Here is a 21,402-nt window from a genome sequence, read left to right as displayed (position 1 = left end):
GAGCTGTCACTGTTTCTGAACTGCAACTTAAACCATGTATTCTAAAGCTAGCATACTAAAAAAAAGCAGGGAAACATGCAGAATATTTAGAAACAGAATAGACAGTAATTCTGGCTAAGCAGGTTAGTATACTTGTTTTAAATCTTAGGAACAAGAGTGAATGAACTCTGAAAACAAACTTATTATTTTAAATTTTCAGCAGGCTCTAAACTAAATAGTTAACTAGTTAATTTTTCCTCTGTAAAGACTAACACCTCAAAGATTCAGGAAAGGACTAGTTACTATTTGACGTTATTTGAGAGGCAAAATTTTTTTAAAAGAGAACTGGGAAACAGCTGCGGCTCAATCAGCTGGGCTCCCGTCTACCATGTGGGAGGCCCTGGGTTCGTGTCCCCAGGCCTCCTCGTGAAGGCAGGTTCGCCTGCGAGGTGCTGAGCGCTGCCCGGCCCGCAGACGCCGTGGAGAGCCGACTCAGCAAGGTGACATAACAAAAAGAAGGGAGACAAGCAAGAACACAGCAGAGCCCCGCAGCGAATGCACACAGAGAGCAGGCAGTAAGCAAGCCGCAGGGGGGAAGGGAAATAAACACGGACACAGAAGAACGTACAGCAAATGGACAGCGCGAGCAGACAGCGCACTCACACACACACACTCACACAAGCCGCAAAGGGGGGGGCTAAAAAAAAAAAGATGACAAGAGAACTGAAACAAAAACCAAGTACTGTGTAGTCTGCTTTTGCCTTTCCAAAGTTGACTTCCATTAAAGCAGACACTGCCCCAGGTGCGGTGGGTGAGTCAGCAAACACGGGGCCTGCACTTCAGTGCCCGGTGCTGTGCTGTGCTGGCTGAGGACGGGCTCGGCCCGTGGCCACGCTCCTGTGCTCCACGCCCCAGCAGCCTGCTTCCTGGCAGCTAGCCTGAAAGGAGGAGCTGCTGTCCTCCTCGTCTCCAAGTCCTTCCGGAGGACTGCCACCTCGCTGCCACCCAGGAAGCAGCCCCGCCCTGCAAGGACGGCCTCCGTTCCCCAGTGCGCCACCGACAGGCGCCGTGTCTAATCCAGGGGGTAAATAACAGGAAGCACAGCTCAGACACGTCCTCCGGGAAGCTTCTGAGAGGGTATGCCGAGCACCATTTGTCTGACTTTTGTGAATATCACGATTAGTTAAAAAGAGAGGAATGGAGCTACCAAGGCCTCAAAGCTGAAATTACAGCAACAATAATGACAGTCAGAGTAGTGATTACAATTTATTATGCACAACAGCTCAGGTACACCGTCTCATCTAACCCTTAAAAACAATTGTGTGGAAGGTATCACAAACCCCACTTGACAAGTGAAAAAACTTAGGTTCAGAGTAACTTCCCAGGTTGACTTCACTAATAAGTGACAGAAATGGGTATCACTTGGCCCCAAAACGAAGCAGTTAATCCCTAGGCTGTACCGCCTCACCTTCTGGGTGACAACGCTGTCGTTTTACTTCTTCTTCTGAGGCGTTGATTTGTTTTTTTTGTTTTTAGGAGGTACTGGGGATTGAACTCAGGACTACATCCATGGGAAGCAGGTGCTCAACCACTGACCTACATCCTTTTCCCAAAGAGAGCTGGTTTTTTAGTTTGTTTTTAGGAGGTACCAGAGATCAAACCTGGGACCTTGTATATGGGAAGCAGACGCTCAACCATTTGAGCTACATACACTCCCCTGATTTGTTTTATCAAAGAAATTTTTTCTTTAACAAAACACTGAAATCAGAACTTTAAAAGCCACAGTACATATTACTATCAGTGGAGTAGAAGATTAGGAAGAAATTCCTCTGAAAATCTACAGCATTTTTCTAAATACATATTTTCACTTAAATAATTCTTGGGAGTTAGCTCTTTTTAAGTGTTTATTTTTAATAAACTCAAATTTCATATGATCCTTCACCTCTGGAATATTGGAGACAATTTCAAAAGTGACTCCGCAGCCAGGAATAGAACTTCGGTGAGACATCTTTTTCAGGAGAGACTGAGCAAAACCCTAGGAATTAAAAACATAACAGGAGATATGGTTTCCCAGCTCAAAAACTGTGCTTCCATTCACAAAGACAGCATAAAGGACACTGCATTCATTCTACCCAAAAGGAAACAAGAGTATTTTTCCAATATAAGAAGAAAGCCAAAATCACCAACTGAAGCTCTCCCAAGTTCATCTAAATGCACAAAACTAATTTAGTAAATGCTGCGATGCACGATAGCTCCTCTACCCACTACTAAAGCACACCCCACATTCTGAAAACTGACTAGTCACCTAGTTAAACGCTGCTGAAACACCACAGAAATGAGACAGTTAATTCTACACAATAAAGAGACCTTCCATACTAAAATGTAAACAAGGGCCAGTGGCTCTTCCTTTTTTTTTTTGGCAGCATGATGGACATCTTGTATCATGAATATTGACAAGTTCAGGCATTAAATTCTCGACCAAAGCAGGATCGGTCTGACAAATGATTTAGGAGAGCGTGTTCACTGCTGATGCTGGCTGCGCTCTTCGCACAGGCAGGAGCTGAGCTGCTGAATTAATGCAGAGATGACTCATTTGAAGACGGTAAGAGTGAACATCCTGTAGAGGTCGAGGGGAGCAGAGATGGGGCAGCATACAGTTGTTGAATAAAGATAAGAAGAGAGAATATTAAACTGACACTGACCTTTTTCCCCATGCAAAAGAAAAGTCAGAAGTATCTGGAAAAACCCCAAAAGAGAAAAAGAAAACTCAAGCTCTTTGGTCTTAAAAATATATAATTTCACAAACCTCCTTAACAATCACTTCTATCCTATTTAGTGATAGTTAGTTTTGGGTTGTTTTGGTTTTTTTTTTAAGAATGTCTGACTCTTAGAACACAAAGATAGCCTTTATTCCACCCCTTTACTCTCCGGATTTTAGCAGCACAAGGCTGAGGCACCACCAGTTACATGGGCGGAAGCGCAGCCTTTTCAATGGATGGTGAGGTGAGGTGGGGAGGCTACTGACATCTTTGGGGTTTTTTTCCCATCTGCAGGGAATTAGTGAAGCATCATAAAGAAGCTCCTTTTCTTGCCAAAAAGCAGCAGTTTTTAGGGAGGCAAAAGGCATGCCCTAAAACACTTCAACAAGGAATAAAATTCATTTGTCCTAAAACAAAAAAAAACAAAGAGTAGGAACTTGGTGACTCTGCCGCTGCGCAGGGACACCAGCTGTGCGGGGGGTCCTACTACGTGGCCCCAGGATCTCTAATTCCAAAGTGTAAAACAATTCCTAGAAAGCTCCCCACGATAGCACGTCTTTTTCAATCCCTCACGGACTTACCAGAAAGGGGAGACACACAATACACATCAGTAGTGACCAATGACCTGGGTTTCATGGGTGCTGGCCTGCCAAGCTAAAGAGTTGTAATTTTAACAGCATTACTGCCAGTCTTCATTTCAAAGATTGATGTCAGAGTGACATTTAGAAGTAAAGATGAATTCTGAGGGGTGGAGGTTACATCTAGGAGTTTGTCGACCATGACTGTGCTCTTTTCAATAAAAAGATTTATTTTCACCCGTACTGGTTTTAGTCCAGAGGTAAGAGAGTAAAAAAGAATCCCCAGAACCAACCTCCCAAATGCGGGTATTTGTAAAACCAATTACAGAAGTACTTCAGTTCTCATGGGAAGTCCTCCACTCACTCCTCCCCTGCCACGGCCCCTCCTGGGCCAGCCAGCGAGGCTTCCAGCCGTGCTCCCTGGCGCGGGCAGGACCCTCACGAGCGCCTCAACGCCCCCCGAGCCTGCCACGTGTGCCCCCTCCTCAAGGTCTGCACGCGTGCTATTTCCTTCCCTCCATGGAACACCCACCGCTCATCTTTAAAGTGCCAGAGCACTCTGAAGCAGCCCTGGTTTCCTGGGGCTGAATTCACCCTTTTCTAACCTGTGACCTCACTGTAATTCGTGCGCACGGGCAAGATGGCACTCATCTACTCTAGAACAGCTGCCCCTGATGGATCTGCATGTGCAGAGAGACGTGGGCACTTTAAGGACGTTATTTCTCACCCAGCTTTTTATCTTGAACACAATAGAGCACACTCTCTAAATACAAGTCTAAGCGGACAGAGAAGGCAGGGAAGGGCAGCGAAGCAGCAGCGGGCACAAGAGCCGACGTGCTGGCCCAGGCAGGAAGGCGCGGGCGCCCACCCAGGGGCGCGCTCCGGGGTTCCGCGAGGCAGCCTGGAGCGGGGCGCCGGGCACACGGGCGGAAGCAGGCGCAGAACCCCCGTGGACAGGGCCGCCCCCGTGGATGCCCAGGAGGCCACCTCTGCTCCCGGGGCCGCCCTCTGAGGACGCCCAGGTCACCTCTGCCCCCGGGGCCGCCCCCGAGGACGCCCAGGAGGCCACCTCTGCAACAGGGCCGCCCCCGAGGACGCCCAGGTCACCTCTGACCCCCAGAGCCGCCCCCGAGGACATCCAGGAGGTCACCTCTGCCCCGGGGCCGCCCCCCCCGGGGACGCCCAGGTCCCCTCTGTGACCTCCGGGGCCGCCCCCGAGGACGTCCAGGAGGTCACCTCTGCCCCAGGGCCGCCCCCTGAGGACGCCCAGGTCACCTCTGTGACCCGCGGGGCCGCCCCCGAGGACGCCCAGGTCACCTCCGCCCCGGGGCCGCCCCCGAGGACGCCCAGGTCCCCTCTGTGACCCGCGGGGCCGCCCCCGAGGACGTCCAGGAGGCCACCTCTGCTCCCGGGGCCGCCCTCTGAGGACGCCCAGGTCACCTCTGCCCCCGGGGCCGCCCCCGAGGACGCCCAGGTCCCCTCCGCCCCGGGGCCGCCCTCTGAGGACGCCCAGGTCCCCTCTGTGACCCGCGGGGCCGCCCCCGAGGACGCCCAGGTCACCTCTGTGACCCCCGGGGCCATCCCCGAGGACGTCCAGGAGTCACCTCTGCCCCAGGGCCGCCCCCTGAGGACGCCCAGGTCACCTCTGTGACCCCCGGGGCCATCCCCGAGGACGCCCAGGAGTCACCTCTGCCCCCAGGGCCGCCCCCGAGGACGCCCAGGTCCCCTCCGCCCCGGGGCCGCCCCCGAGGACGCCCAGGTCCCCTCCGCCCCGGGGCCGCCCCGAGGACGCCCAGGTCCCCTCTGTGACCCGCGGGGCCGCCCCCGAGGACGCCCAGGCCACCTCTGCTCCCGGGGCCGCCCCCGAGGACGCCCAGGTCCCCTCCGCCCCGGGGCCGCCCCCGAGGACGCCCAGGTCCCCTCCGCCCCGGGGCCGCCCCGAGGACGCACCTGGCGGCCGTGCACGCTGACGCAGACGCGCTTGCGCAGCACGAGCTGCATGGCGGCCGGGTGGCTGAGCTGCACGGCCGCGCGCACGATCAGGAAGACGCGCTCGGCGGCCGACGAGCCTCTGCTGAGCTGCGGGCAGCCGTGCACCGCCGAGTCCCACGAGGCTTCCGCTTTCACCTGCAGAGGAAACAGAGACGGCCCTCGCGGCTCCTCGCGGCTCCCCTCGCAGCGGCGCCTCGGGGCGGGCGGGCGGAGACCCCGGGGCTGCTGCAGGCCCGGCCGGCGCCCACCGCCGCCGCAGGCCGGGAAGCCACAGCCCCACGGTCCTCGCCCGCTCTGCACGCCTTAACCGTTTTTATTTTGAAAATTTTCAAACCTAAAGAAAAGGTGCAAATTTAGTACAGTGAACTCCTGTATCCCCTTCAGCTAGATTCACCAATTATTCACATTTGCCCATTCGCCATTCCCTCTCCGGCTATACAGTGAACCACTTAGGTGGCAGACATGTGACTCTTCATCTCTAATTAGTTCAGCAAGTGCCATTTAAGAAAGAACATCCTCTTACTTCACCATGGAAAAATTACGATATTCAAGAAATTTCATGTTAGCATAATACTATGTGTAATATAGAGCCCCTCCATAAAATTTTCCAGGTGCCTCACTCCCTGAGCACAGCTCACACTGGCTGTCACGGCCTTCTATTTTCATCTAGAATATTTCCTCAGCCTTATTTTTTCTTTAATTATTCAAGACATTGACTTATTGAAAGGAACTGACCTGCTGTTTTACAGACTGCAACTCGTTTGGATTTGTCGACTGTTTCCTCAATGTTAGATTCAAGTTTTGCATCTTAGGAATACCACTAAGTGAGGATCAGCCTCAATGCTTCCCTTCCTTAAAAATTGATAATGATTTTCCAAATATATTCAAAACCAGAGAGAATGAAACCCCCTCGCTGTATACCCATTACACAATTTCAACCACAACCAAGGTTTTGGTGCATTTGCTTCATCTGTCATTTTTTCACATTGTGGTAAAATATACACATAGCATAAAATTTGCCATCTGTAAGTGTAGAAGTCGGAGGCGTTAGCTACTTCACAGTGTTAAGCAACCTCACCACATCTAATTTTACCTTTTCATCACCCCAAACAGAAACTCTACCCAATGAACAATAACTCCCCACTCCCTCTCCCCAGCCCCTATGAACCTCTAATCTACTTTCTACTCTATAAATCTGCCTAGTCTCAATATTTCACGTAAGTGGATTCATACAATATTTGTCCTTTTTTGTCTGGCTTACTTCTCTTAGCATAATGTTTTCAAAGTTCATCCATGTTGTAGCATAGATCAAAATTTCATTCCATTTATGGCAGGATAACATTTCACTGTTTAAGTATATACACATTTTGTTTATCCACTCATCATCTGTTGATAGAAACTTGGCTTGTTTCCACATTTTGAATACTGTCAATAATAATGTGAATACTGGCATGCAAGTATCTGTTTTGAGTCCCTGATTTCACCTTGGTATATATACATAAAAGAAGAATTGTTGGGTCACATGGTAATTCTATTTTTAAATTTTCGAGGGAACCACCCAACTGTTTTCCACACCAGCTCACCATTTTCCATTCCCACTAGCAATAAACGAGAACTCCAGTTTCTCCACGGTCTCACTTGCTATTTTCCTTGGGTGGGTTAGAGCCATCCTAGAAAGTGTAAAGGAGTATTTCATGGTGGTTTTGCATTTCCCTAATGAATAGTGGTGCTGAGCATCATTTTGTGTGCTCACTGATCACTTGTGTATCTTCTCTGGAGAAATGTCTATTCAAGCCCTTTGCCATTTTTTCATCGGTTGTCCGTCTTTTTGTTTTTGAGTTATACCAATTCTTCACATATTCTGGTCAGATATATGACTTGCAAATATTTTCTCCCTTCATCTCTTCATTTCCCATTTAAAAATAATTTCCTGGAAAATTTCAAAGCCAAATCCCAAGCATCATGTCACTTTATGTGCTTCAGTAAACTTACTTCCGCCCATCACCGGTCAAGGAAGAGAAGCAGCGTGACCCCAGGGAACGAGCACTGCTGGAGGACCTGTGACACTAACCAGGTCCTTCCCAGGAAAGAGTGAAACGCTGGATGGACAGAACCTGATGTCAAAGCTCTATTATTTCTGGAGGTCACAATGAAAGGTTTCCATTTATATCTTGTGAGAACTGTAAGCACTGAAATTATTTTGCTGGTTGTTTCAAAAGGCTCGGGGAAAGGTTAATGAAACTACCTTGTATCTGACCTTTCAGAGTTTGGCTTTCTTACCTCTCCATCATGTTGTTTTACAATCTGCAGTTCAAAGAACTCTTCTTCATCTTCCCCAGTGAGGGTAGCGTCCCACCCGCCAGCTTCTGGGTCATCAAGATTATCCTGAGAGCTGAAATCATCAGCTAAAAGCAAAGAAGCTCCATTAAATACTAAGGTATTTTAAAGGATAACCCCTACTAGCTAAATTTTAATTACTTATTATTTAAAATCTTTGGCTTCAAATTTCATTTGCTTTTTGCTGTGAAATCTCAGTGACACTGATGACAGCCATTAAATAGTACACAAATATTAGAAAGTGGCTCAAGAAATTATCTTATCCAATCTCCTGCCTTTATCACATATTTTACATGGAAGGTAACTGAAGCCAAGATATGCAATAGTTTACCCAAGTCATCGCTCATAAATGTTAATGACATCATTAAAACCCAAATTCCCTACCTTTTAGTGCTTTGCTCTTGGTTATTCCATTTAAAAGGTAAGGAAAGAAATGAGAAATAAGAGAATGATTCCTGTTATCTGACAGTAAATTTCAACAAAATCAACTGGCCACAGGAGCAAGAAACGAGAGAGCCGTCCTGTGGCCTGAGCCCAGGCCTCCCGCTCCCACCTCCCTAAGCTGTGGCCTTGGCAAGGCCCCTCCTAGCACGGGGGCTTGGCTGGACCAAGAACGTGCGGACAACTGTACAAGGTTCTGATCATCTGTTCAAATCTCCATACTACCAGGGCATCCTTAAGTTTATTCTTTTCCACTTTCTTACCCATCCCCTTTAGAAGCACACCTCACCATCTAAGAATCCTAACACATGAAGAGATTGGACAAACCTGAGTCACCAAGATCTAAGAGAACAAGGTAGAATAGAAATAAATGGGATAAACAAACACCAAATCTCCAACCACTAAGACAATAATGAAAGAGTTAATGTTATTCTCTAACTCCATGGGTATAGAAAAAATCTTCTATGTCTAAAGAAGCTAAACAGCACACGATACTAAGCACCTCAATTATTATAATTCAGGGGAGGAAAACATTAAGGACATGCAAACCTGCCTATTTGCGAAAGTAAATTTTAAAACATCAGTATAAAGTTTTCCTTCAGATGGGTTAGGAATTCAACTGCTGACTTATAACTATCTTTACTCCTGAATCTACCCTTCTCTAAATAGCGTATATATGAAATGCAGCCAGACCCAAAACATTTAACTGGGGGTGAAGCGTGGGGGAGTGTCAGAAAAATGACAGTATTGAAAAACAGACAATGCAAGATGAAAGCCACAAGAACACAGAGAAAAGAGGAGAAATTTATTAGATAATGTCACATGTGGAAAACCCTCACTACCATCCTAAATACCAAACATAGGCCACCACTACTCCCATCCTGAAAGCAAAGCACACGCACAGCACTGGAGGCTGCGGCAATGAAATGTGAGGAGGCTTCAGGATAAAATACACCTATTCCCGTTATAAAAATACTACCCATAAAAATTCATTCTTTTGTAAGCATCAGAGTACGTAGGCTCAAACAAAACTAACTCAAAGCTTAGGGTTACAGAACTGCCCAACTATGCACTTTGTGAGGATCCTGTTGTCAGCGGAGTTAGCCCTCAGAAAACACTTCCTAACTTACCATTTAAATCAAGGAATAGAACAGGAATGTGCGTCTCCATCCCAGGTGCTGGAGTCCTACAAAACGAGAACAGGTAGCATCTCCACAGAGCAGGTGCACGGCAGCACGTGCTCCCCCTCGCACTCAGAACACTCACAGGCAGTCAGCCACAGAATTAACTGGAACTGCTGCTTTTTAACCAGTGCTTTCATATTTATCATATCCTCTGACACTGGAACTTAGTCTTATAAGAAACCTATACCTCTTTTTTAATTGAAGTTCCCTTGTTTAAATTTATTTTCTTATAAAATTATATATTTGAGGACCCTATGGGCCTAATATACTGTTTATTTTTTTAAGGAGGTACCATGGATTGAACCCAGGACCTCAGACATGAAAGCAGGAGCTCAACCACGGAGTTACATCTGCTCCCCTTAATACACCATTTTTTAAAAATTTTTGAGGTACCAGCACTGGGGACTTTACCCCAGACCTCATATGAAGGAAGCCGGTGCTCAACCACTGAGCCACATTAGCTCCCCTGAGTTGCTTTTTTCATTTGTTTGCTTGTTGTTTTTAGGAGGCACTGGAAACCAAACCCTGGACCTCCCGTGTGGGAGGCGGGTGCTCAACTGCTTGAGCCACATCTGCTCCCTGTACATTATTTCTTAATTTCTATAAAGCAGCACAAAACATTTGCTGACAGTATACTTGAAGCCAGCACCAACACCAAAAACTCCTGGAGATGCAATTTTATGATGATGGAGCAGTCTTTTAAAGGAATGACTGAAGTAATTAACATATTAATTTTTTTATGCTAAGTGCAGTGGTACTAAATATTGATTTAGATTCTCAGAAATCTTAATTACTTTGGCTATAACAATATTATTTAATAAGATGCAGTTTTAGGTCACAGTCATTCAACACATGAAAACAGTTTAACACTTCCTCTAATTCAAACAACTTTTTCCCATATGCTACTGTGTATCTTCCATTCTTTAAAGCACAGAAAAAAATTCATACTGAAAGCAGACAGCTGCCTAGCCTCCAGAATTCCAAAAGCCAGCCTGCGGTTTCATACCACTCCGCGGGGGCCCCTGGAATCCCACTGCCGGCAGAGGGCACCATCACCGCGTTCCTCTCCTCGGTGAGTGTCAGCCGCATCTCCAGAAGGTGAGCCTCGCGGTCAGCATCGTCCTCTGTTTTATCTGCAGCAGAGAGAGAGGCTCAGCGCAGCAGCCTCGCCTGCTATGCATCCCACAGTCCTAAGGAAGACGGGGCTGCTCGTGCGGCAGGACAGCTACCGGCTGACAGGGCTCCCTGGGAACTCGTCACTTCCCTGGTCGGTGACAATACCGATGGTTCGCAGTCTAAGAAAACCCAGCTCCCCGGAGCTAGAGAGGGGAGGCATGCTCCCCCAGGGGGCCGCCCGAGCTCCGCGAGGCCTGGGGTGGAGCAGGGCAGGCGCCGCTGGTTCCAGAGCCAGAGGACTCAAGGGCTTGGAACAAAAAATACCAGCCCTCCTGAAGTCACTTCTGAGGAATGAAGTTGGCCGTACGTACTGTATTTTCTTTCTTTATATGGGGAGGGGACTACCTAAACAGAGATATCTTCACCACCGGGCAAATGCTCTTTGGAAAGCACACGGCCTGAACAAGAGTGGCTACATTCACACAGCCTCGACATCCCCTGACTGACTTTTACCTGACTCGGCTTATTTGGCTGCAGAGGGGAGTTAATTACCCACTAATTTGGGGACAGGGAAATATTTGACTTGTTTTTCCTACCATGTTTACTGACAAGCTTTTGTAGTTGTTGATCCAAATATTCCTGACGTTTCGTTAAGGCATTCAGCCATTTTCTACGTAGTCTTTCTAAATCCCGATCCTGAAAGAAAAAAAAGGTGCCTCATATTAAACATAATGTCAAAGCAATATATCAGAAAATGATCCTGTATCTTACCTTCCTGTAAATTGCTTTGAAAACATGACCTATTATACAATAATTTCTTCATAATTCAGGACAGAAATTCTCAGAGCGTAAAGCACTGCTTTCTAGGGTAGTATTTCTGCAGGGGCATCCTCTACTACCCCGACCAGCTGTATCTCCAGTGGCTCCAGGGGTAGAACTCCAAGTACCTGCAACAGAGCCCCTCGAAGAGACCTCCGTGCTGGGTGAAATCACAGACAGGGCTCTAGAGCCTTTCAACCCGCACCCCTCAGGACCACCGTGAGCACTCCCACTGCCTGCACCGTGCCTCATTAGTGTCTCCAAACACCAAGTGAAAGCTTTTCTCCCGTGTCGGTTTTTTGTTTATTGGGGGTGGGTTGGGGAGGGGAGGCAAGGAGCTACTGACAGAGCAGCAACTCTACCATCAACACCTGGATACATATGCCAGTCGCACCTCGTTTTCCCTGTCTAACAGAACTGCGAGGCTGGGAGGAGCAGGGGAACGCTGCAGGTACATGTATGTGGACTTCACTAAGGCACTTGACCAAAATTGCTTATGACATTCTTGCGGACAAGATGGAGAAATGTGTAGCTAATTTACTTATGTGAAATCACGGATGACTGAATAGCACATCCAAACAGTGACTAAAGGAATAATGTCAAATTAAAAGGAAGTCTCCACAGGACTCCGTATTTAACCCTATCTGATACAATGTTTTTATCAGTAACTTAAAGGAAGGCAGCCGTTGTTATCAACTTAGCACGATACAAAACCAGAAGAGTGACTACACTGAATGACTACAATCAGAATTCGAAGGGCTCTGACAGTCCAAGGGATGAGCCGAGACTTAATGGACAGAAACAAAATTTTGCAGGAGACAGGGGCTGGGAGTGGAGGCTTGGTCCGACGAGCTCAGCGCGAGCCAGCTGCCGCAGAGAGAGGAGGGAGCGACACATGTACAGGAGAGAAAAGGTACAAGGAGGCGGCTCTGGAGGTGGGATCTTTGGAGGAACCGGGATAGGGAAGTTCCAGATTTGGAAGAAGGTTAACAGTCAGAAATGATTTCTCTGGGACAGACACACTAGACTTCCTACGCCTAGCAGATTTTACTTTATAGTCTACGAATGAATGCTCATTTGCCTCTATTCTGTTTTAATATAAGAAGAAGCAATACTTGAATCAAAATTCATTGTACAATTATTAAGTAACAGTATGGCAAAATCCAGGAATGTGTAATTTATACTTATATCAAGTTTATTTGATAAGGTGGACAGATGCTAAATTACCTGGTAGCTATCCATGTCCTCCCCTTCCTCCTAAAAGAAAAAAACATAATTATGTAGAACCAAAATAGTCAAAACAATCTGAGTCTTGTCCATTACTTTATATACTCAAATTTAATTAATACAGTACTTCACCCCCCACCTGCCCTCAACCTCAGTCTTGGTTCTATAGTTTTCAGGAACTTGGACATTCTCATAGAAAGTGGAGGACGTTCATCGGATCTTTTCAGGAACCAGTGCTGCGTTTATGTCCCACTCGCCAGGGAAAATCGCACACCGGCTGCCAAGCGCCTTACAAGCCAGGAGGCGGGAGCAGAGGGTGGGCGGCACTGAGACGGTCACAGTACCAGGCACTGTGGGAGCCTGGAGGCTGAGCCGGCTCCACTCTCAGCCCGCCGTGCACAGGGCAAAACTCATAGTCTGGCACAGTGATTTCAAGCAAATGAAAAATACTAAAAAAAAGACAAAGAAATACTGAAGGAACTGTTCATAGGAGGCAGTTTTCTTTCGGGAGCCAAAAGACTCTAATCTGGTTTTGTCTGAAAGAACATAACAGACATGGAAACTTACCTGGAAGGTCTCATGAGTTTTAGGGGATCTTAGCGGCCGAATTTTTACACATCCAATGCCAACAGACAATATGCATTCTTCCATTAGTGGTAAAGTCCCAGACTCCTGCACAGACTTCACTTCGACTTGAATTCGCCGAGACTGCCCCTGCATCCCAATATTTTTAATTGTGGGGATATATACACAACATATAATTTCCCATTTTAACCACTTTCGAATACACAGTTCTGTGGCATTAATTCTATTTAATGCTGCGTTACTCTCTCCACGCCTTTTACCCAGCGGGAGCTCTGAACCCTTGAGCATTACCTCCCCATCCTCCCACCCCACTCCCGCCCGGTTAACTTACAATCTACTTTCTGTTTCTGTGCATTTTCATATTCTAGTTCGTACATGTAAGTGAAATCATACAATATCTGTACTTTTGTAGACAATTTTAAGAGTTCCTAAAATCAGTTTCTTCATTTCCAAAAATTTAGTCAAGAGAGACCCCTACAGGCGGACACTGAGAAAACCTTTCCCTCTGGAGACTTGCCTCACTTAAACATCCAGCACTAAAACACCAACTGAAGAAGTATTCAGGAAAAACCATTTACCTTTTAAGCAAGTTGTCAGAACATAAAAAAAAAGACTTATACATTTTTATACATTAAAAAAAAGACTTATAAAAGTGAACACAAAAGGCAGTCAATTAAAAATGTTTAGCTTACTGGTAATCAAACACAAAATAGTAGTGTTACAATTTAATTTTCACTTACTAAACTAGCAATTATCTTGGTAAAAGGCAAGTTTTGACAATGCCTGAAGTTAGGAAACAGGTCATTTTATACACTGGTGGTAGAAATATAAGTTGGTACAACCTTTCTGCAGGGCAATTTGCCTTAAAAATGTATGTATCCTTTAATCCAGCAATTCAACTTCTCGAATCTATTCTAAGTAAATATTCATATGCATAAAGATAAAACTCTAAGGAATTTTAAAGTACTGTTAAGAATAACAAAAAAAATTAGATACAAATTAAATGCATAATACTGACAACTGTTTAAATAAACTAAGGAACATATAATGAACTACTATGTAGCTATTAAAATACAGCTGTAGAAATAAGTATGTTAATTAAAGAGATTACAAAAAAATTTACAGTATGACCTACTTTTTAAAAATTAACTATCAGTGTTAGAAATAAGACAGACTATTATCTTGGAATTACTCTCCTTTTCCCAAATAAAAATAAATTTCAAGCCAAAATGTAAATTAAAGAACTTATCAAAGAAAAGCTGTACCTTCTTTAGCACATTTTCAGAATACTATGTGGCATTTATGTACTTACTATTAAGTAATACATACACATATTTTAATTCCCAGTATTTCCAAAATACTGACTTGAAAATGGTTCATAAATTTTAGGAACCTAAAATAGAACTTGAAAAATGGAATTTGGTTCTACAATTTCTCCCCTTCTTCCACTGGAACTTTAGTTCCCAAGAGTTTTGCAATATCAGGAAAATCCACTTAGGCAATGATGGACCCTATCAAGCTAGATTTGAATAGATGGAATATAAATGTCTTTTGATTTTTTTCCAGAACTTATGCATGAGATATTTTGTGGGGGAAAAAATTCCCTCAGAAAGCATACTGTCATGTGCCGAAGTATGGATTTGGGGGAGAATTCAAGACGAGGGAAGAAAAGGAGAAAAAGGATCCTGGACTTGCTAGGGATTCATAGAAAAGCTCCAAAAAGCATATTAAAATATTAGATTGAACCTCTAATAAGATTGAACCTCTAATAACTGCAGTTTGACCATTTTTTATATACAGAAATAGCAATTTCAAATTGCTAAACCTAACAGTAGTCACTGCAGACCATGGATTCTAATTTCAGTTTTGTCACTAACACCCCATGCGAACACGCACGAATTACTTGAACCGTAACTACCGTTTCTAAAGAACAGGTCTAGATGGTATCTAAATGCACCTGGAGCTCTCTGAAGCATCATGTCCAGTATGCCAGTGTCCAGGGTTTCTAAAATTCAATGTACAGCACTCAAGACTCTTTCCGGCTCCTGTGGCTTCTCTGACATAAGCTCTCCCCGGCTCTCCTTCCTCCTGCCTGGTTGTTACTCTCAAGCGCCCTGTGCAGCTCAGCGTCTCTGCTTGGCTGAGTGCAGGGCTCCTCCAGGGCCAGCTCTAGGCCCGCTCGTCAACCTGAGTGCTCTCTCTCTGGACAGCCGCGTCGCCACCCTAGCCAGCTGTCGTTACAGAGGAGTTGTACAATTTTATTTCCAACACAGACCTTGCCTTGAGGTCCAGACTTTACAGTATCTCTTCTGGTATGTCTCCAAGGCTCTAAAATTCAACAGGATCAAAGAGGAGTTCAGCTTCTTTTCAAATCTGGCTCTTCCTCCTGTGATGCTCTCAAAGAGCGGAGTCCCCAGCTGAGGAGCCACGGCACTCCCCTCACGCCCACAGTTCCAATCCATCAGTAGCCCCACGGGCTCTATCTCTTAAGTTTTACCTTTCAACATTTATTTTTCTCCATCTCTTCTACCACAGTATAGTCCACTATCATTACTCCAGGTTAGGCTGCAATGATAGTCTTTTTACTGGCTCACCCATATCCTTTCATGCTCCCATCTAGTATCCAATCACCTTCCACCTGACCAGGGCTGACTGCCCTCCTGCCTCCCTCCTCAGACCTCACACCTTGGAAGCACACAGCAGTGCTTGGCTGCTATGCCCTGGAGCACGGCTCACCTTGGAAGCACACAGCAGTGCTCGGCTGCTATGCCCTGGAGCACGGCTCACCTTGGAAGCACACAGCAGTGCTCGGCTGCTACACCCTGGAGCACGGCTCACTGGGAGCACATGGTGATTTAAGAAAAGATCGCATAGGAAGAGGTCTTCCCAACACCTGCACACAAGCCTCTGGCTCCTGGCCCCTTTGTCTTTGTAGGGGCTCTGGCAGGTGCAGACAGCCTCCTGCAAACTCCTCGCCATCTCGCTGCCTATCCCGAGGGCTGCCGCCCTCCTCCTGACATCACCCTGCTAAGTGCTCTGGGCGGTCGCTCTGAGGTTCAGTGCCTCTTTCTTCGGAATCAACCAGCCCCACTGCAGGGTGCTTTGGGGCAGTCCTGGCTGGGTCTCACCCCATTTCTTCTTGGGCCAAGTCCTGCTGCTGGTTCAACAAGACACAACGGAAGCAGAGTTTCCCACTAGACGCAGAGAATCACAAGGCCATGCAGGATTTATGTCCCAACCCTTACCCTGTCCTCGTCCTTCCTGGGTCCACGGAGGCCCACCAAGCCTTCCGTGACAAGCGCCCCACAGCAGCCCGTGCACCCGCTCTTCTGTCCCCATGGCTTGTCACCCCCATCTGCCCAGCCAACGCCCATTCACCTGGGAGCTGAGCTCAGCTCTGAGCTCACTCCAGTCCCCAGGAAAGCTTCTCAGTTTACCCCAGCATCAGACACATCTCCCCGCGATAAACTCCACCTAGTAGACGTTATCATAGCTACACTTTTGCCATTTATTTATGGGATTATTTAATTAAGGTCAGTATTTCCCACTAGATTCTAAGATCTGAGATTAAAACAAACTATGTATGTCTTACCCATTGGAGCTCGAACACTCGTCCCAGTGCCTGTCCTGCATTCATGACTCAGTAAGTACTTGTAGAGTAAATACGTCCGGTTCCTTCTTCTACTTTTCTGTTCATGAACAGCAGGCCCCAAATTTTGAAACATATTAAATCCAAATAAGCCTCGCCTTCAGGGCCCTCTGTTAACCAGCTACCACATGCTTCTCTAAGCTCTTCTCTTACCACCTTCCAGGTCTTCCATATGTGTTAGTTTCTACCCAAACTAACCTAATCCCTCATTCTTGCCATTTATAGCTGAAATACCTTTACAGTCCTTGCAATAGTTCTTTCAGTATCCAAGTCAAGATGACATCTTCCAGACAGCCTTTCCTGAGAAGCCCAACTATATTTGAACACTTTCAATAAAGACTGTAAGAAGTATGATAGATACTTAAATATTCAATTTAGACTAAACTACAGAAAATTATATGGTCTTGCCTTCTAGTAGATGAATTTGAGTCATCAAGGAAGAGATACACACACACACATACATTTTCTAACAGATGAACAATAAAGATGCCCACTTTACTCTAAAATGTTCGGAAAAAAGATGTTCTTCACACACTTAAAAATCCTATTCTAGCTTTTAGTTCCTTGCCAACATGAATGAAATTGTTAAAATTAATTTTCATTTTCTGTGGTCATTGAATAAGTACTTATCGTTCTCCTAAAACATTCCGAAACCTAAATAATTAAACTTTCTCTCGCCTTAACCCTCATATTTTGCTTTCAATGCTTTCAACATTCCTTTTCTATATCTATTATCTTACTATTTTTTAAAGCAGGAAAACAATCATAAGGTAAATGCAGAGTATAGCTGAAAGTGTATTTTTAAATCTCATATGCAAATTCCTATTAACATTGTTAAGCGAGAGCTGCCCGTCGTGTTAGCTGGTGTGCAGCCTGAAGCTTTTGTGGGACCCCGGGAGGTCACGTTCTTAGAGCCAGTCCATGCCTGTGCAGCTGACCTACTGCAGGTGGGGCCTTTTGATTACATAACTTCAGTTAAGGGTCTTTGATTAGGTTGCATGACCCAAGGTACGTCTTAATACTCTCGCTGGTGTCCTTTATAACAGAGGAATAAAAAGCCACAAATAAGAGGAAAAAGCTGCAGAGACAGTGAGGAACCCTACAGCTAAGAGAAAACCACTTTAGCCAGAAGCTGACAGCAAGGCCCAGAGGCAACGGGAAGAGCAGGCAGCGAGGGGCTGTGCCTGCCACGTGCCCTGTGGCCCTGGCCGCGGCTCGGGAGAAAGCAGCTGCTGCGGTGCCTCATCTGGACACCTCCCATGGCCTCTCAGAATGAGCCTTAACCGAAGAAATCCCACTTTAAAAGCCAGCCGTTGCCAGCGTAGTGCTCCCAGCAGCTTTTAGCAAACGACAACAGTTGGCAATGACGACACTGGCCAATCACAACCCACCTGCGGTTAAGAAATGGTCCCACATCTGTCCTCCTGCAGCCTCTGGCACGCACTCTCACTCACCTGGTGCACTGAGCACCCCTAAGTGTCAAGCACGGTGCTGCACAGTCAGTCCTCTCTCGGTCTTCGCACTGTCCCTGTGAGGCAGGGATCACCGTCCCTCCACCTTACAGGGGAAGGAGCGCTGGGAAGTAATTCAGCTGGACACGGCTGGGCCCGGGCACAGGCCTGAAGGGCCCCTCCTTCCCAACGTGCCGCCGCACCACCCCGGCCTTTGTGCGCTCTCTGCATTATGTGGTGTGTCTTTTACATCCCACAGTTCAATTATCTTTTTTTTAACCTATCTTCTTTCTTACTTAATGCAAATAGAAGCTAGTTTTAAAATATTATCAATAGCAATATTTGTGAAAACATAAGAAATACACCAGAAATAGGAGACAACTGTAATATGAAAGTAAGCTTGGCCAGTAGAGATTTCATTTTCATTGACATTTCTGCTAAAAGGAATGCAATAGTAAGCTTTATGGCACTAGAGAATTTAACAGTAGCTTTCACAAAGGTAACGTTCGCAATTTTCTTACCTGACGGAGTTGGAAGACACCTCCCGTTGGCACATCCTTTGCGAAAGTCACCTCCACAGGACAGTAATCGCCATTCTCATTCTGTTCCAGAATTTGAACCCAGAACTCCACTTTCCTGGTGACCTCACTCCATCTAGGAAACAGGTGAAGCTCTTGGAAAATCATAATATTTTATACTTTTATTTCATAATGTGCTATATTTAAGCAAGCATTATTTGAACAACGGCTATTTATGCAAATACCTGTAGCTCAGAGAATAAAATTGCTTTAAGCAAAACACACAATTAACAAAGAAAATGATCTCTGAAAAGAATAACTCAGTAGAATGATCAAAGAATAATATATAAGTACATACTGGTATATTTAATTAAAAGCAACATTATGGAAACCTAACATCAAAATTGGAATGGTTCCTTCAGTTTTTTCAAGAAGATATAATTACAAATCTATTTCAAAGCAGGTACTCAAAAACTGAAACATTTTAATCAATGTAAAGAAGCAGTTACAGCGATCATCCCTTCACAGGTAAACTGAGATAGCGTCACATACTTTACTGACTTGGCAAGTAACTTTCATCACATCCAGGCAATAAATGCATGAAGAAAATCTCAACTTCTAAAACACTCTCCAAATACAACAAAAAATAAATCAGGTTATCACCTATAATTAGATGGAAAGTATATTATGCTATTTCAGTCTCTTTCACACCTAATAAAATCCTGGTCAACAAACAAGCCTACCTCTTTTCATCACTGACACCACTTGAAAAGAGCTGTGAGCTGAAGACAATAAAAAACCTGAATGCTAGAGTAGATCGTGATCCTTCTCTCTACAGTGATTAATCAGAAAAAATTCCTAATAAGCTATCAGAAGTTCATTTAACTGTTTCTTCTTAAATACCTACGCATTTAAACTTACTCCATCACCCCTCAAAGCTCACTCTCGTTAAAGAAGTTTCCCCAAGCCACTGAGAGCTGGACACTGTCTCTGGAACACTGGCAATGTTCGGGAAGTAGCAGCCTTTATATACGGCAGTTTTCATCTCTAACAATTTTTAAAATTATAAATGGGATCAGATAGATATCTAAAATTCACCTGTCTCGAAGACTACGTGTTTTTGCTTGGATAATTCCCAAATCCCACAGGGCTGGGTTTTTCCGAGGATCGTTAATCTTATGGCCGTATACTTCAATTGCCAATGCCCCTTCTGAAAGATGCTCAATAAAGTCTTCAGTGATATTAACAGAAAACTCCTGAAAGAAAACAGTTACTTACTAGTTAAGAAAGGGAGAGACTTTCTGGAAACGTTATAATTACCTATATATGATAACATGTACTTACTTACTCATGGAGAAAAGTAGTAGAAAACAGAACGTTTCGGTTACAGAACAGAACTACTATCTAACACCCAAAATGAACATGTAGATGGCCCAAGGTCCTTGACTTTATATAACTGAATTTTTCACACGTTTCACCTTTAAAGCCTATTATATAAGGACTAAGTTATAGTCTATTTTGTTAGCAACATTTGGGGACCTATTTATAAAAGTATAAATAATTATATTAGTTATTAAAACAGTGATCTACAGTGTCCTGATATAGAAGTTATTATATGCAGTAAACTAGCAGGGTATTGGAAAACCAATGATTTCCAGTTTTAGGTAACTATCTCAAACAAAAGGAGAGAAAGGGAATAATGATCATCACTGAAAAAAATGATCTAATTATAAATAATTCTCCCAACCTGTCCATCTTTACAAGGAAAAATCAGAGGAAATGAACTGGAACTGATGTATTTAAACTGGATTTTAAGACAGCATTTTGCAATGAAAAGGACTAAGCTCTAAAAGAGCTTATTAAAGCAAGCCATGGAATCTCCCTTTCTCTTTCTCTCTCAGGAATTTCAACACACTGAAAGTATTTCTCTATTTGAAACTAATTAGAAAGGGGCCTCTTTCTTGGGGAAAAAAGGAGATGGACCAACTGTGGTATAACAGAAAAAAATATTTTGGAATGTGTCAGTCCTGGCTTCGCTAGTTACAATCCATGTAACCTTGTGCAAACTGATCTCGTTGACCTGCCGTCACAGCTGAAAACACTTAACCTCAAATACAACTTGGAAAAGAGCAAATGTAAGATTCACAGAGCATTAAGTGCTCAATAAACTTAGTTCTCTATGTTCTATCTTCAATTTCTCTAAAACACTGGTTTCTTAACTTCTTTAGAGGACAATTTCTCCAGGAATCTAATACAAAAGTACACACATACATACTACACGTCACCGAAAGTTCCCTTTTAGTTGTGAAGGCGTTAAGCGCACTGACATTTCAGGTACTCACTCCAACCCCACTTTAAGGAACTGCTCCAAAACATACAGCATATCAAATTATGTTTTTTAAATAAGTTTTTTCTGCTCTATTTCTATACGAGTTATTTAAAATTTGGCCAAATCTGAAAAAGAAACTTACATTGCAGTGATCAAAGACAACCATGCACTGAGGCTCCTTGCTGACAGGAGACGATGTGGTATCTACTTCAGGTGCAACCATTACTGGCTCCTGTTGCTCCCAGAAGTTGTATTTGCAAAATACAAAGTGGGAGAGATGCTGTGGCAACCCAGTAGCTTGCAGTATTTTAACCTGAAGGAAAAGAAGACTTTATTATTATTTTTTTCATCAGAAAGTTCCAAGAAGTGGGAAACGGATGTGGCTCAAGCAACTGAGCTCCCACCTACCACACAGGAAGTTCCAGGTTCAGTTCCTAG

At 44.9% G+C, this 21,402-nt stretch overlaps 1 protein-coding gene across 3 annotated transcripts in view; it reads right to left on the bottom strand.

Annotated features, from left to right (window-relative positions):
* KIF13B (kinesin family member 13B) overlaps positions 1-21,402 on the bottom strand; it is a 180,565-nt gene that overhangs the window by 61,299 nt on the left and 97,864 nt on the right. For all 3 annotated transcript variants that reach the window (XM_058288052.2, XM_058288054.2, XM_071211863.1), the window contains 11 exons: positions 21,107-21,277; positions 19,734-19,891; positions 18,639-18,771; positions 13,000-13,146; positions 12,433-12,462; positions 10,983-11,082; positions 10,277-10,403; positions 9,217-9,272; positions 7,589-7,713; positions 5,267-5,443; positions 1,922-2,014 (listed from right to left, as the gene is read on the bottom strand). In XM_058288052.2, coding sequence (XP_058144035.2) covers positions 1,922-2,014; positions 5,267-5,443; positions 7,589-7,713; positions 9,217-9,272; positions 10,277-10,403; positions 10,983-11,082; positions 12,433-12,462; positions 13,000-13,146; positions 18,639-18,771; positions 19,734-19,891; positions 21,107-21,277 — 1,317 coding nt within the window. The remainder of the gene's footprint in view (positions 1-1,921; positions 2,015-5,266; positions 5,444-7,588; positions 7,714-9,216; positions 9,273-10,276; positions 10,404-10,982; positions 11,083-12,432; positions 12,463-12,999; positions 13,147-18,638; positions 18,772-19,733; positions 19,892-21,106; positions 21,278-21,402) is intronic.

Source organism: Dasypus novemcinctus, chromosome 25, assembly GCF_030445035.2.
Source record: "Dasypus novemcinctus isolate mDasNov1 chromosome 25, mDasNov1.1.hap2, whole genome shotgun sequence".
Classification (NCBI taxonomy): domain Eukaryota; kingdom Metazoa; phylum Chordata; class Mammalia; order Cingulata; family Dasypodidae; genus Dasypus; species Dasypus novemcinctus.
This window is presented reverse-complemented; position numbering and strand designations above follow the sequence as displayed.